The sequence below is a fragment of the Dermochelys coriacea genome, chromosome 2 (genome assembly GCF_009764565.3).
Source record: "Dermochelys coriacea isolate rDerCor1 chromosome 2, rDerCor1.pri.v4, whole genome shotgun sequence".
Lineage (NCBI taxonomy): Eukaryota > Metazoa > Chordata > Testudines > Dermochelyidae > Dermochelys > Dermochelys coriacea.
This window is the reverse complement of record NC_050069.1, coordinates 9,824,471-9,837,776: the sequence shown is the minus strand read 5'-3', so window position 1 is coordinate 9,837,776 and position 13,306 is coordinate 9,824,471. Positions and strand designations below refer to the sequence as shown.

General features: G+C 42.9%; 1 protein-coding gene across 2 annotated transcripts in view; it reads right to left on the bottom strand.

The window, feature by feature from the left end:
- The window catches only part of SLC45A4 (solute carrier family 45 member 4), a 90,942-nt gene that overhangs the window by 28,241 nt on the left and 49,395 nt on the right, over positions 1-13,306 (bottom strand). Inside the window, exon 1 of one of the 2 annotated variants that reach the window (XM_043507279.1) lies at positions 5,337-5,427. The exons of the other annotated variant lie outside the window; for it this stretch is intronic. Coding sequence (XP_043363214.1) covers positions 5,337-5,397 — 61 coding nt within the window. The 5' untranslated portion in view covers positions 5,398-5,427. Of the gene's footprint in view, positions 1-5,336; positions 5,428-13,306 lie in introns of those variants that run through there. 2 annotated transcript variants of the gene reach the window in all.

The following is a 13,306-nucleotide window of genomic DNA, read 5'->3' as shown; positions in this document are numbered from 1 at the left end:
GTGCGTAGGTAATCTCTCTGGTTCTGTATAAACTCAAAAGCTTCTCTCTCTCATATACAAAGAGCAGTTGGTCCAATAAAAGATATTACCTCACCCAACTTGTCTCTGACCTTTTTACCGAGTAACTTTTTCTTTTGTGTATTTAGAGTACTATTTATTTTAGAGCCAACATAGCTAAGAGGGAGTGAGATGAGGTTTTTTCTTCTTAGGTAGCACCAGAATTGTTTACTAATTCAAATTGGTCATACTTGTGCAATCTCACAGAAGGCCATGGCACTGCAAAGGTATTATTAAAGCCATTACGAGTTTCACAGGCGTAGCTAAGGGCCTAATTTAGCATTTTTTTGTTATTGGTGAAGACACATGAGAAGGAAGAACCCAGCTGGAGACTCAGCCCAGAACAAATCTGAAAGGCTGGCAGCTAGAAAACATTTTCATCTGCAAGATGAGTAAGTCTGATATGGAATCAGAAATTCATGGGGAACTTGAGTGTCACAGTTCAGGGTTAGCTGCACCTTTGACCTGGTTTCCAGTTTCACCAAGTAAACCCTTTCAGATGTCAGGCCCCTCATCTGCTCCTGTCTTGGAGTGGGATCCCACAATTCTCCTACTCAAATCAAATCAAGTAGCCCCCGAGACTATGTGCCAGCTGTGTTACTAAGCCAACCCAACTGGGTTCAACAGCCTGAAAAAAATCTCTTTTGGGAACTGTGACCAATAGGTGAACAGAATGAACCAAACCAGCCTTTTAAAACCAAGTACGCTACACTTTCTAAAGAATTTTTTTTTTTAAACAGTCTACACACATCTTTACCTAAAGTTTAGATAAGTCTAGCTTCTCCTAAGCAGCCCCCACTTCTGAGAACTGGGGTTCAGTCTGCTCTTCACGCAGTCCCTGTCTCTTCCCCCTTGTACTTCAAGGGCATCATTTTTAATCCATTCCAGAGATCTTAGACTAGAGTCACCCCACCTTTTTTCCCAGCTTGATGCAAAGAGTGACCTTAGAAGGATTAAAGGCAGAGTTGATTCTGTGTGGATTCAAACTATCAAACAGCCATTGCTACTGCAATATACATTTGAGGCTTTTATTGTGAATTGTCATCATGCTGCAGCAACAACCTCCTGTCCTTTCTAAAGGCTTTAGGACTGACTATTGGGTTGTTTATAATAGGGATAAACACACTGCCATTGGCCCAATTATTTTCTGTCCCAGTTGTGCTATCGGGATGATCTACTGACTAAAGTCCACCAAACAAAAAACTCATTCCTAAATTTATTTAATTTAATTTTTTTTGGCTGATTTAGACATTCCAGATGCATCAATCCTTTTAGCCCACTATTCAATGTGGATTTTTTTTTTTTAAAAAAAAGAGGAAATTCTAAAATAACGTATAGTAAGCTCCTAAAAAAGGAGTACTTCTTTCTATGCCATTGCCTTTATTGCAGTTAACACCCCATATAGCCACATCAAGAGGTGCACAAATCCTATTATTGCTTTTCCTATTATCTTAGACAAATGAACTGAGTTTTAGTTTGGATGCACGGTTTAATACTTAGACAATCGCTCCAGGAAAGTAGTACAGTACATTGGTTGTTAATTGAAATGTCATATGAATGGACTGCTATATACACTAATGCTGGTAAAAGCGCCATCATGTGTAGTATTTAAATTCAACAGATAAATAGCTTTTGTTTTGTCTGTCTTTTGCAAACAGCTCTCCCTCTCTAAAGCTACCAAGCATAAACAGCAACAGTCCCTTAGCTGCTTTCCTGCCGTTGGGAGGTAGAATCCATGTTAAAGCAAAGGAAGGAGGCTGATTAAAGAGGCGTAGTTCAAACTAAAAAAGTTAATGTCTTGAAAAGCGGTTTTTTGGAAAGTTTGAAGGAAGATGTGACAGGCTATGAGAGAGCAACACTAAGCTAACTGAAATATATTCCAAGAATAGTTTTTCCAGAGAAGTTTAAATGGTTTAATAGTTTTTATAATAAATCACTACTTAATACAATCTAGGATATTAAAAGGAACTTCAACTATATATATTTTGAACAGAAGGTTCTTTTAAAAAAACCACCAAAAAAAACCAAAAACAACCCCCCCCCCCCATTTCAGTAGTAGTACAATTTACTGGAAAAAAAGTCAGTTTTCCCATTAACCTGTTTTTGGTTGTCAGTGGAGAAAGTTAAGCAATATTTTGTGTTAGTTAACGTGTATATTTCTTCACTAAGAGAACATCCATCTTGAAAGTAACCTTTTTGGCCACATTCTGCCAATAATTAAGATCTACAATTTGGCATAACAACAGGTTTCAGAGTAGCAGCCGTGTTAGTCTGTATTCGCAAAAAGAAAAGGAGTACTTGTGGCACCTTAGAGACTAACAAATTTATTTGAGCATAAGCTTTCGTGAGCTACAGCTCACTTCATCGGCATAAGGCATAAATGTGGCAAAATGCCCAATTCTGCAACCCTTAAAGGAGTAATCCTTATATGCATGTGTCCCATCTTGGTCACTAAACCTACTCACCTAAGTAAGGAAATCAAGAGGGTATCTAGATTCCTAAACTTAGAAATGCATTTTAAAACTCAGGACAATCCCAGCTGAACTGGGGCTGTTAGCAGGTGTGTTTATTGTATGCTATATGTCATTGAACAAATATTTTTGCATTGATGTTTTAAATTGAACAGTAGCAGGGCACATAATCTGAAATTAGAGAGTGACAGTAATGTTACCATCTGTTCCCAATTTTTGAAAGTCAGTATAAATCAAGCAAGCTATATGTATACACTTCATGCTGGGAAGGCCTCAACACTAAGCCATCTATTCTCTATTCTTTGTGGCAACAGAATTGCAGAAAACTTTGTTCAAACTGTTTTTTACTAAGTGTGCTTATTCTGATAAGCAAAAAAGTAAAGAACAGCCAACACTTAGGAGAATAAACTGGCTCATGCATCTGAACTTTAGTGACCAAAAAAATCTTAAATGTTCAGCTACTGAATGGAGTAAAAGAAAAATAAGTACTGCAGTAATCAAGATTACTAAATGGTCTACTGGACCTAGTACAATTCTGTTATGTACCAAAGTTCAATGCAAAACAAAAGGAAATCTGTATTTGAGACTCAGATTGAGGCACTTTAAATGGAGTATTCTTAAATTTTGTCTAATCTGCAGAGTGCAATAGAATTGTAAATTATATTTTAGTCACACCATGAGACCTATGTAAGACACAGCAGGTATGCTTGTCATTACTATTGATTGCCCAAAATGTCTGGCTATGCATGACTGCTATGCATGACTTTCCAAATGAGGAACTGCTATGCATAACTTTCCAAATGAGGAAACAAAACAGAGCGAACTCTACAATCTATCCAGTGCAGCTAACTTTTGCCAATCATAAACTGATATCTGCATAGCAAAGGCATTTTGTACTGTTCATCTTAAAGCCTAGAGCAGTGTTATAAATAGAATTAGAACTCTAAAGTAATAAAAAAAATGGGGGAAACTTTTCTGCACCTCCAGTTAGTAAGCAGAAGTACAGTTTTATATTGTATTACATTTAACTGGCTCAGAAAAGGCTCAAACTGAAAAACACAGGAGCCAGTTAAGGGACACAGAAGAGAACAGGGTAAAAGGATATGCAGGTGAAAGCAACCTTGACAATTCTTCTCTAAGTGAGCTTTTAAACATTAAAACAAATAAATAGTGGGGATCTGGTGTTTTGACAGCAGCCATGCTGCTGGTTTCAGAAACTGAATCACTGGGTTGCAGTCCCCAACCATAATCAATCATCTGCAAGAAGATAGCCCTCAGGGAGCCTGAGACCTGTTCATTAAAGTGATCCCAAACCAGTTTCTTCAAAACAAACATTGTTTAGGATTCCAAAAGGTACATAGGAAGCAGAAGAAAGGATTAATGCAATAGAAGTTTATATGCAGCTGGTCTCACCTAAACTTTACCCTTTCCTTGCAAGTTTTGGTAAGGTCCGCTTAGCCCAGCTTCCTCCATCTCTGGACTGCAACAGAGACCAACCTCCTGCAGTTCTCTGTCCCTCATGTCCAACCAGCTGCTGCCTTCTCACCCCATCCCTGCAGGCAGGGGTTAAAGATTTAGTGTTCTTTTGATATTTGGCTCTTGCCTTGGAAAAATAAGCCTGTTAAACTGACTGGAGAGAGGCAGGTAGGCATGTTCCAATTAATAGCTCACTCATTGTTCTCTTAAAGACCCATGATATTGCTCCTGGAGATATCTTCTATTTGTCAGTGTTTCCTTTCTCGATTGCTTCTCCCTACCAGCCTCCTTTGTTTTAACTCCAAGCAATGGAGCAGAATATTTCATGCAAACAAAAAAACCAACCCCCCACCCCAACAGATCTTGGTATTTTTTCCCACCTTCTAGTAACTAAGCATTACACAAAATCTCACACGAGACACAGAGCAAATAGGTGCAACTCCAGAGTTCATCTGCAGCTTTCACGTGATAGGTGTGCACCTTACTGTGGCATTGCACTGTGACATGGGCAGCTCTCTGTCTGGGTGGACCAGGACCCAGGATTGTGCCAAACATTTCCCTTTTCTTAGCTTCTGAAGCAAGGCAGGCATTTTCCATTTCTCAGCCTCTGCCTCTGCACTGCTGGCTATGGGAGCTACAGTTCTGAGGGGCTACATATGAGATTTGGGGGTGGGGAAATAAAAAGAAAAAAAGAGACTCTAATAAGGAATTATAAAGCCTAAACATATGGTTTCATACTACCACTGACAGAAGAACAGAAATCACCACCAAACAAAATGAAACTTGCTTGAAAGTCTTCCTCTTCATCCATAAAAGAAACAGTGGTTGAGCAATGATTTTTCTTAAGTCAGCTTCTTAACTGCTAACTAATTGCATTTGGCATAAACTCATAATATTAAGGTCAGAAGGGACCATTAGGATCATCTAGTCTGACCTCCTGCACAATACAGGCCACAGAATCTCACCCACCCACTCCTGCAATAAACCTCTCACCTATGTCCGAGCTATTGAAGTCCTCAAATCACGGTTTAAAGACTTCAAGGTGCAGAGAATCCTCCAGCAAGTGACCCATGCCCCATGCTACAGAGGAAGGTGAAAAACCCCCAGGGCATAGAAGTGTGCATGGAATAGACACGCTTTAGCTGTTTGCTCTTAAGATCTTGTGTACAAGTAAAAGGTCATGTTATATACATGTCCTAGATCTTTCCAGGCTTCTTGTATAGCCCATGAGATTTAGCTCTCCAACTAGATTCTTCAACTCTCATTAGAGAGCAAGAGTGCATTCTCATGTGCAATTATACTGAAAAAATTAGAACAAGGGAAATAATTCACCTATTTCCTGACTGAGATTTTCAAATCCATCTAGGAGATTCAGATAAGTTTCATTAATCATAGTAGAAAATATGCCTATAACCCTGCACTGCTTGAAATTCAGCCTCCATTTTACAAATATTTTAAAAGATTAATTCAAGGCTTATACAGGCTTCAAGAACATGAAGCCAGCTCAAGTCCTCATATTACCTTGAGCTGAAAGTCTGGCTACCTATCGCTGGTGTCTCTGAAGCCCAGGCTCAAAGTTGTTTATGAAAAAGCAGCGTTTTATGCCGCCTGTGCAGCTATTTTCCTGTAAGTGATGTGGTTATCCCACAGCTGTCAACCCAACGGCTTCCAAATGGAGTGGCACTAGCATTTTGCTTAGTATGAGGTAAAGTACGTGCTCTATTTCCTACAGGCACCTGTAGGATCAGAAATCCCATAGAATTATATTTTGTGACAAAGCTCTGTCCTTGTCTCCATGGGTTTCATGTTTCCTGGTGGATTTCGCTAGCCTCAGAGACTCCCTGTGACCCTCCACGTAGCCCTTCTCTCTCTAGAGGCAAGGGTCACAGCTTACTGAGCCATTTTCATCATAAGCTAGCAAGGGAGGTGAGGAGAAACAACCCTCCCTCACACAGTCTCTGTTGTCTCCCAGTCTCAGTGATTAATTGGGAAGGGAGGGGGGAGCCCGGGCCTGCCGTCTACTCTGGGCTGCAGCCCAGGGACCCCAATAGTAGCAACTATGGTAGCCAACTTTTTTGGAAATAGGACGTGTACAATTCCCTAGGCTACTTCCCCACAACAGCCCCTACTGAATATCTCCTTCACCATTACCCCAGTGCCTCCTTCCTTACGCCAGATATGGATTTGTACTGCTTAGTTCCTCCAACAACACGGCTTCCTCCAACAGCTCCTGACACGCACACCTCACTGACTAACTGGGAGGCTTTTAACTAGTTCCAGCCAGCCCTTGATTGGCTTCAGGTGTCCCAATCAACCTAGCTATCTCCGTTTCCTAGAAAGATCTTAATTGGCCCCAGGTGTCTTGATTAACCTGAAGCAACTGCCATTTGGTTACCATGGTACCAGGGATTTGTTTAGCCTGGAGCTAAACATATCTGTTCTTCACTACTTTACTATAGCCATGTGGCCTTGCCCTATCACAATTTGCATACCACTTCAGGATCCTTGAATGAAAAGGTACTTTCAGAGAGTTAATCTGATGCTTATAATGTTACATAGACCCCTCTCTAAGAAAATAAGACAAATCACACATGTCCCAGCTACTGATTTTATGTCACAGTAAGTTATTTAATGATAAAAATTAGATTCACAGTATGAATACAACTAATTTCATCCTTGGCAGTATGCACAGCAACATCCTATTAATTTTGAGACACCCCTCAGGGGGCATAAGTTACCAGTAGTCAATTATTAAAAAAAAAAAAAAAAAAAAAAGTGATGGGTGGGGATGTTTCAAGATGTTTTTAACATTTGCCTCAGGTGCACTGTTCACAGTATTATAAGTTCACCACCTGAGACATGTATTAATGGAATAAAACATCATATCCTTTAGGGTCTTGGGCTATAGATAAAATTAATGGCTATATGCCTAATATCTATTTTAGAGGTTTTATTCAGTTAGGTATCAGAGTAGCAGCCGTGTTAGTCTGTATTCGCAAAAAGAAAAGGAGTACTTGTGGCACCTTAGAGACTAACAAATTTATTAGAGCATAAGCTTTTGAGCTGTAGCTCACGAAAGCTTATGCTCTAATAAATTTGTTAGTCTCTAAGGTGCCACAAGTACTCCTTTTCATTCAGTTAGGTAGTAGTCTTTCCATTCTTCCACTATGTGGGGCAGGGAGTCCAGAACTACAGAATGAAACTGAACAGCTTAAATTTTTTTCCTCAAGTTTAAAATACAAATATTTTTTCCCCCTAGCTCCCAAATCTCTATTTTGCAAGAAGAATTTTTACTCAGGACAATAATAAGAGCCTAATGCATCAGCTGTATTTGAAATACAAGGTAAGGAGCCCAGGTTACCATGAGCAACTTATAGACTGGAGAGGTGTGGAGCAGGCCAGAACCATAACTTGAAAACATCTTTCTGAAGTTTGTGCACTTACTATCTAAAGCACACTAAAGGCAATAGAAAGATGCCCATTGATTTCAATGGGCTTAGGCCCAAGAACTTCAAATGGCTCTTGGTTTTCCCTTCATCCTTCCTTACTACTTTGTCATTATCATTTTGATTGTTTCAAAATTAGATGTGGGACAGGGATGGTCTTTTCACGCACGACGACTGCACGACTTCTCCAACCACAAGCTTGTACTATTGCCCAAATTGACCGCCTCCCCTCTGTAAAATCTGGCACAGTGCCAGGATCAGCCCATTTGCTCCTGGATTCCAGTATAATGGCATTACAGTGATATTACTTCAAGAGCCTTTACAACTTGCCTTGAGCAGCTATTTGGCACCACACAAAGACCCAAGATCTCCTTTGCCATATGGACAGAAGCATCAGTGCAGCAAGCTCTTGGAGCCAGCCACCATGATAAAGGGGTGTTTGTGGACATCGCTATTCAGATTCCCATGATGGGGGTCACAACTGGAATACTGCCCAGTAATGGATAAAGAGAAAACTGCTTAGGAGAACTTGCATTAAAGCCAGGAACCAATCCAGCTGTGGAAGTGTAACCTGTAAATTTTCTGAGGCACTGACAAGTTTTAGCATCTACACCACCACCACCCCTAAGCAAGTTGGGGACCCTGGGCAATCTACACAAGGACAAGCAGCAAAAACTATCACAGGAGGAACATGGAGAGCAGTGAAACGCTTTTCCCAGGAAGCCAGAATTGCTTCAGAAACCAACTGGGTAGGAAGCCAGCCTGACACTCGGGAGGCAGATCCTAGGCATGTAAGTATCTATCTTTACAGTTTATTATTTTACCATACTACCGTTCTAACTTCTGCTCCTGATGCTCCAGGGCTGCAGCCAGTTCTGGTGGATGTGAACCAGGACCCTTTGTCTCTAGCCCCTGCCTCCCTCAGCCCACACAGCATGATGCAGCCACAACCTATACTCCACCTCCCCTTGCGCAACATTTGAATAATTAAATCATTTAGTTTTGCAAAGTTCAACAATTTAAGACCATCATTATGAGAGGAAAAAAAGGTTGGTTAGTATTCTCAGTTGACATGAGGTGGACACGGGCACTGCATGACTGTAAAGGTACTAAGACTACAGCTCCCTCCTGAAGTATGTATGCCCTGATGTACACATTCATACAGGAAAAGTTTACCTTGGGATGGCACAGCTATACAACTCTTACTGGCTTTGCACAAGTTTACATAGTGAAAGACTGGGATCAGTTAAGGTTTCAAACAATCAGTGCAGAACCTGATCTATTTTCCCTGCATGTCTACAGGGGTTAGATTCTGCTCTAACACTAAGGAATTGCAAAAAAAAAAAAAAAAAAAAAATTTTTGCGAATACAGACTAACACGGCTGCTACTCTGAAACTAAGGAATTGTTCTGTTTTGGGTCATTATGTGGGACAGCAACACAGTTATTGCCCCGGCATAGCTTGCAACTGCCTTCCACTCCTGCAGCACTTGGCGGGGGGTGGGGAGGGAGACCATCTTGGTGAAAAACTTCACAGAGCATTCTGTCCACCCTTTGCCTTTTTGAATAAGCCTATTCTCTACCTCCTAGTCCCCCACCTCACTGTAATGTCATCAAGAGTCAGGAAAGCCTAAAGCAGGGGTTTCAAACTAATTTACCTTAGGGCCAGTGCCAGACCTCAAATCCTCCCAGCTGGCAATAAGGTCACTGAAGATGGTGTTCAGAAAAGAAAACATTTATATTGTATTTTTTATTTCGAATTTCTTAAAAATAATAAAACTGTCATACAACTTGATACAATTATTCGCCTGCTGGAGAGTTTTCAGTGTTTGCCAGACACCTGGCAATGCTTCAGTTCTGTTAGTTTGTAGATGTTTGGCCTCAGTGACTGAGCAGTTGAAACCTTCAGGATTGCAGCAAAGTGGGCATCAGACAGTGGTATTTGCATTTTGAATTGTTTGTATTCATTGTGGAAAAAAGTGGCACTGCCTCCATGGCCAACTCTGCCTGGCAACTCATGATGATGCCTCCATGGCTGACCCTGCCTGGCAACTAGTGATGGTATCTCTGCCCCAGCCAATGGGAGCTGGGGGAGGGGGGGCGGCACCTGCAGCCGATATTGCTGGCAGCATAGGTCTCTCCTCTGCGGGCCTCAGCGGGGAGGTTCTCAGGCCGCACATGGCCTGCGGGCCAGGAGTTTGAGACCCCTGGCCTAAAGGAAACAGGGGGATTGCTATCCAGTTCACCCCCAGATGCTCCTGCTAATCCCTCTGACACCACAGAAGTGCCTCCAAGGCACACCATAGACTGCAGTGTTGAAGGGGGAACAATGCTATCCCTCTCCTGCTCCTCCCGCCCCCAGCCTCCCAGGCATAACTGCAAACCCAAATGGAATACACAGAACATCCAAAAATCCCCATCTAGCCCTCCTCATGCACCCCACTTACTAACTGATGTTCCCTCAAGAATGGGAAGAATCTCAGAGAGGCGTAAATATATATTTTAAAAAAAAAGGATTGACAAAAACCCACAAGTGATTCCTACTTCCCCAACCACAGCACCTGCAACTGCCTGACCCTCAAGGACAGGGCCTTTATCAATGGCTGGCTAACCTGAGAGGGGAGAAATGAAAAACTGGAGATGAAATGTTAGAACTTACTGCATACGCTCCAAAAAACTGAAAAATAAGGGAGAGCTGGTTGTTGGAGATCAGAGAGGAAAGACACAGGGAGCTATCAAGAATGCGAGTGAGAGATGAAGTGGCCAGATACCGCACTGTCATGGCAAGAGACGCTGTAGTGAGAGACAGGGACATGCAGGGGCAACGCATTGAGGCAATACAGAAGCAGAATGCTTTGCTACAGCATTTGCTACTAGAGGATGTACATACAATTCAGTGTTCTCAACCAGGACATAACCATGTTCTCCTGGACACAGGGTACTAGGAAAATTGGCATATGTTACCTGCTATGCCCCTACAGCAGTGCTTCCAAATACTATTCCCTTCTGGGCCAAGGTCAGGGCAGGGAGAACAATTGTACCTGGGAGCCCAGCTCTTTCAAGTCATCATCCGAGAGTGCTAAAGGAGTTGGCGGATGTGATTGCAGAACCATTGGCCATTAACTTTTAAAACTCAGGGTGATCGGGGGAGGTCCTGGACGTCTGGAAAAAGGCTAATGTAGTGCCCATCTTTAAAAACGGGAAGGAGAATCCAGGGAACTACAGGCCAGTCAGCCTCACCTCAGTCCCTGGAAAAATCATGGAGCAGGTCCTCAAGAAATCAATTCTGAAGCACTTAGCGGAGAGGAAAGTGATCAGGAACAGTCAGCATGGATTCACCAAGGGCAAGTCATGCCTGACTAATCTAATTGCCTTCTATGACTACATAACTATGCGGATGAGGGGAAAGCAGTGGACGTGTTATTCCTTGACTTTAGCAAAGCTTTTGATATGGTCTCCCACAGTATTCTTGCCAGCAAGTTAAAAGTATGGGCTGGATGAATGGACTATAAGGTGAATAGAAAGCTGGCTAGATAGTCGGGCTCAACGGGTAGTGATCAATAGCTCCATATCTAGTTGGCAGCCCATCTGGTATCAAGCGGAGTGCCCCAAGGGTCGGTCCTGGGGTTGGTTTTGTTCAATATCTTCATTAATGATCTGGAAGAGGCATGGACTGCACCCTCAACAAGTTTGCAGATGACACTAAACTCGGAGGAGTGGTAGATACGCTGGAGGGTAGGGATAGGATACAGAGGCACCTAGACAAATTAGAGGATTGGGCCAAAAGAAATCTGATGAGGTTCAACAAGGACAAGTACAGAGTCCTGCACTTAGGATGGAAGACTCCCATGCACTGCTACAAACTAGGGACCGAATGGCTAGGCAGCAGTTCTGCAGAAAAGGTCCTAGGGGTTACAGTGGATGAGAAGCTGGAAAGGAGTCAACAGTGTGCCCTTGTTGCCAAGAAGGCTAATGGCATTTTGGGCTGTATAAGTAGGGGCGTTGCTAGCTGATTGAGGAACCTGATTGTTCCTCTCTATTCGACATTGGTGAGGCCTCATCTGGAGTACTGTGTCCAGTTTTGGGCCCCACACTACAAGGAGGATGTGGAAAATATTGGAAAGCATCCCAGGGGAGGGCAACAAAAATGATTAGGGGACTGGAACACATGATTTATGAGGAGAGGCTGAGGGAACTGGGATTGTTTAGTCTGTGGAAGAGAAGAGTGAGGGGGATTTGATAGCTGCTTTCAACTACCTGAAAAGGGGTTCCAAAGAGGATGGATCTAGACTGTTCTGTCATCTGCTACCACTGAGAACAAGGAGTAGTGATCTCAAGTTGTAGTGGGGGAGGTTTAGGTTGCATATTAGGAAAAACCTTTTCACTAGGAGGGTGAAGCACAGGAATGCGTTACCTAGGGAGGTGGTGGAATCTCCTATCTGAGGTTTTTAAGGCCCGGCTCGACAAAGCCCTGGCTGGGATGATTTAGTTGGGGATTGGTCCTGTCTTGAGCAGGGGGTTGGACGAGATGACCTCCTGAGGTCCCTTCCAGCCCTGATATTCTAGGATTATCTAACATCCCTGATAACTTTGAGCCCTGATATTCCCCACGGGAAGACAGAAGAACAAGAGGCAGAAGAGGAAACATGTACAGCTGTACATTTTCAGGCCTGAAATTCCATGCAACAGCAATACATGTCCCTCACAGAATTAACCTGTGGGTTAATTGCCATTTTCTAGTGGGTGCCTGGCTGGCTGCTCAAGTCTCTGCACCTCAGCTTCCCACCCACTGGCAAGGCTCTCTCTCCCCCTTGCTCTCACATTGTTGTGCAAAATATAACATGCAGCTATAATCTCAGGCTTTTTTCCCCTGCAGCTTCCAACCTAGCCCATTAACAGTGCCACCTTCCTTTCAGATAACCAAATGCACACTCCACTGTCATTCTAAAACTAGTGATGTGACAGTTAAATAATTCCTTCCTTCCATCCAAGCAGTCTGTGAATGACTTCATTAGCCAGGGAAGCAGAGGATAAGCCAGGTCTCCCGGGATAACCTGAGCAATCTCCACACTCTTAATGCCCATAGTGATCCTGAGGGCAAACGGTCCTTTATTCATTAAGGTAAATAGGCCTGAGTTCCAAAAGATCCTAGCATCATGGCCTTTCCAGACTATCCTCCATTTGTGTACGTTAATCTACCATGGTAGTCAACCAAATCATTAAGGACCATGGAGAAATACCCCTTTGTTTAGAAGCCGACCTCGTGCAGGGGGCAGACTGTAGGCACGTGGGTTCCATCAATTGCCCCAGTGCAGTTTGGGAACCCCATGTGTGCAAAGCCATCAACAGTCTCCTGAGCATTACCAACCTTTATAACTGACTGCAGCAGTACCTTATGGATGTCAAATGCCTGCATGACAATAGCTCCAGCAGTTGATCTCCCTTCTGCTGAATTAGTTGGCTATGGACTGGTAGCATTTAGAGGTGGCTAGCTTCCAGATGGCAGTGGAGAGTGGGGTACTGTGCTGGTATGCTGCTATTGCAGCTCTGGAGCTACTTCAGCACAGATATCCAAAAAAGGTTGCTTTCACCATCCTGAAATTCTCTCACCACTTACTTGGCATCCCAGGTGTTTTAAATGATCCTTTCCCATCAACAGATGCTGGCTTCCCAAGCCCTGAAAACAGCACGGCATGAAGCTGTTCCAGGAACAGCTTTGTCATCATCATCATCATCATCTTCCTCATCCCCCTTCCTGTCACTGCTGGAGGAGCAGCTGCTGCTGCTGCTATGCCTTCTGCTTGGTGGTGCAGCAGGCAAAAGTCCAAACTAAAGCTACCCAGTTTAAAGAAGTCAA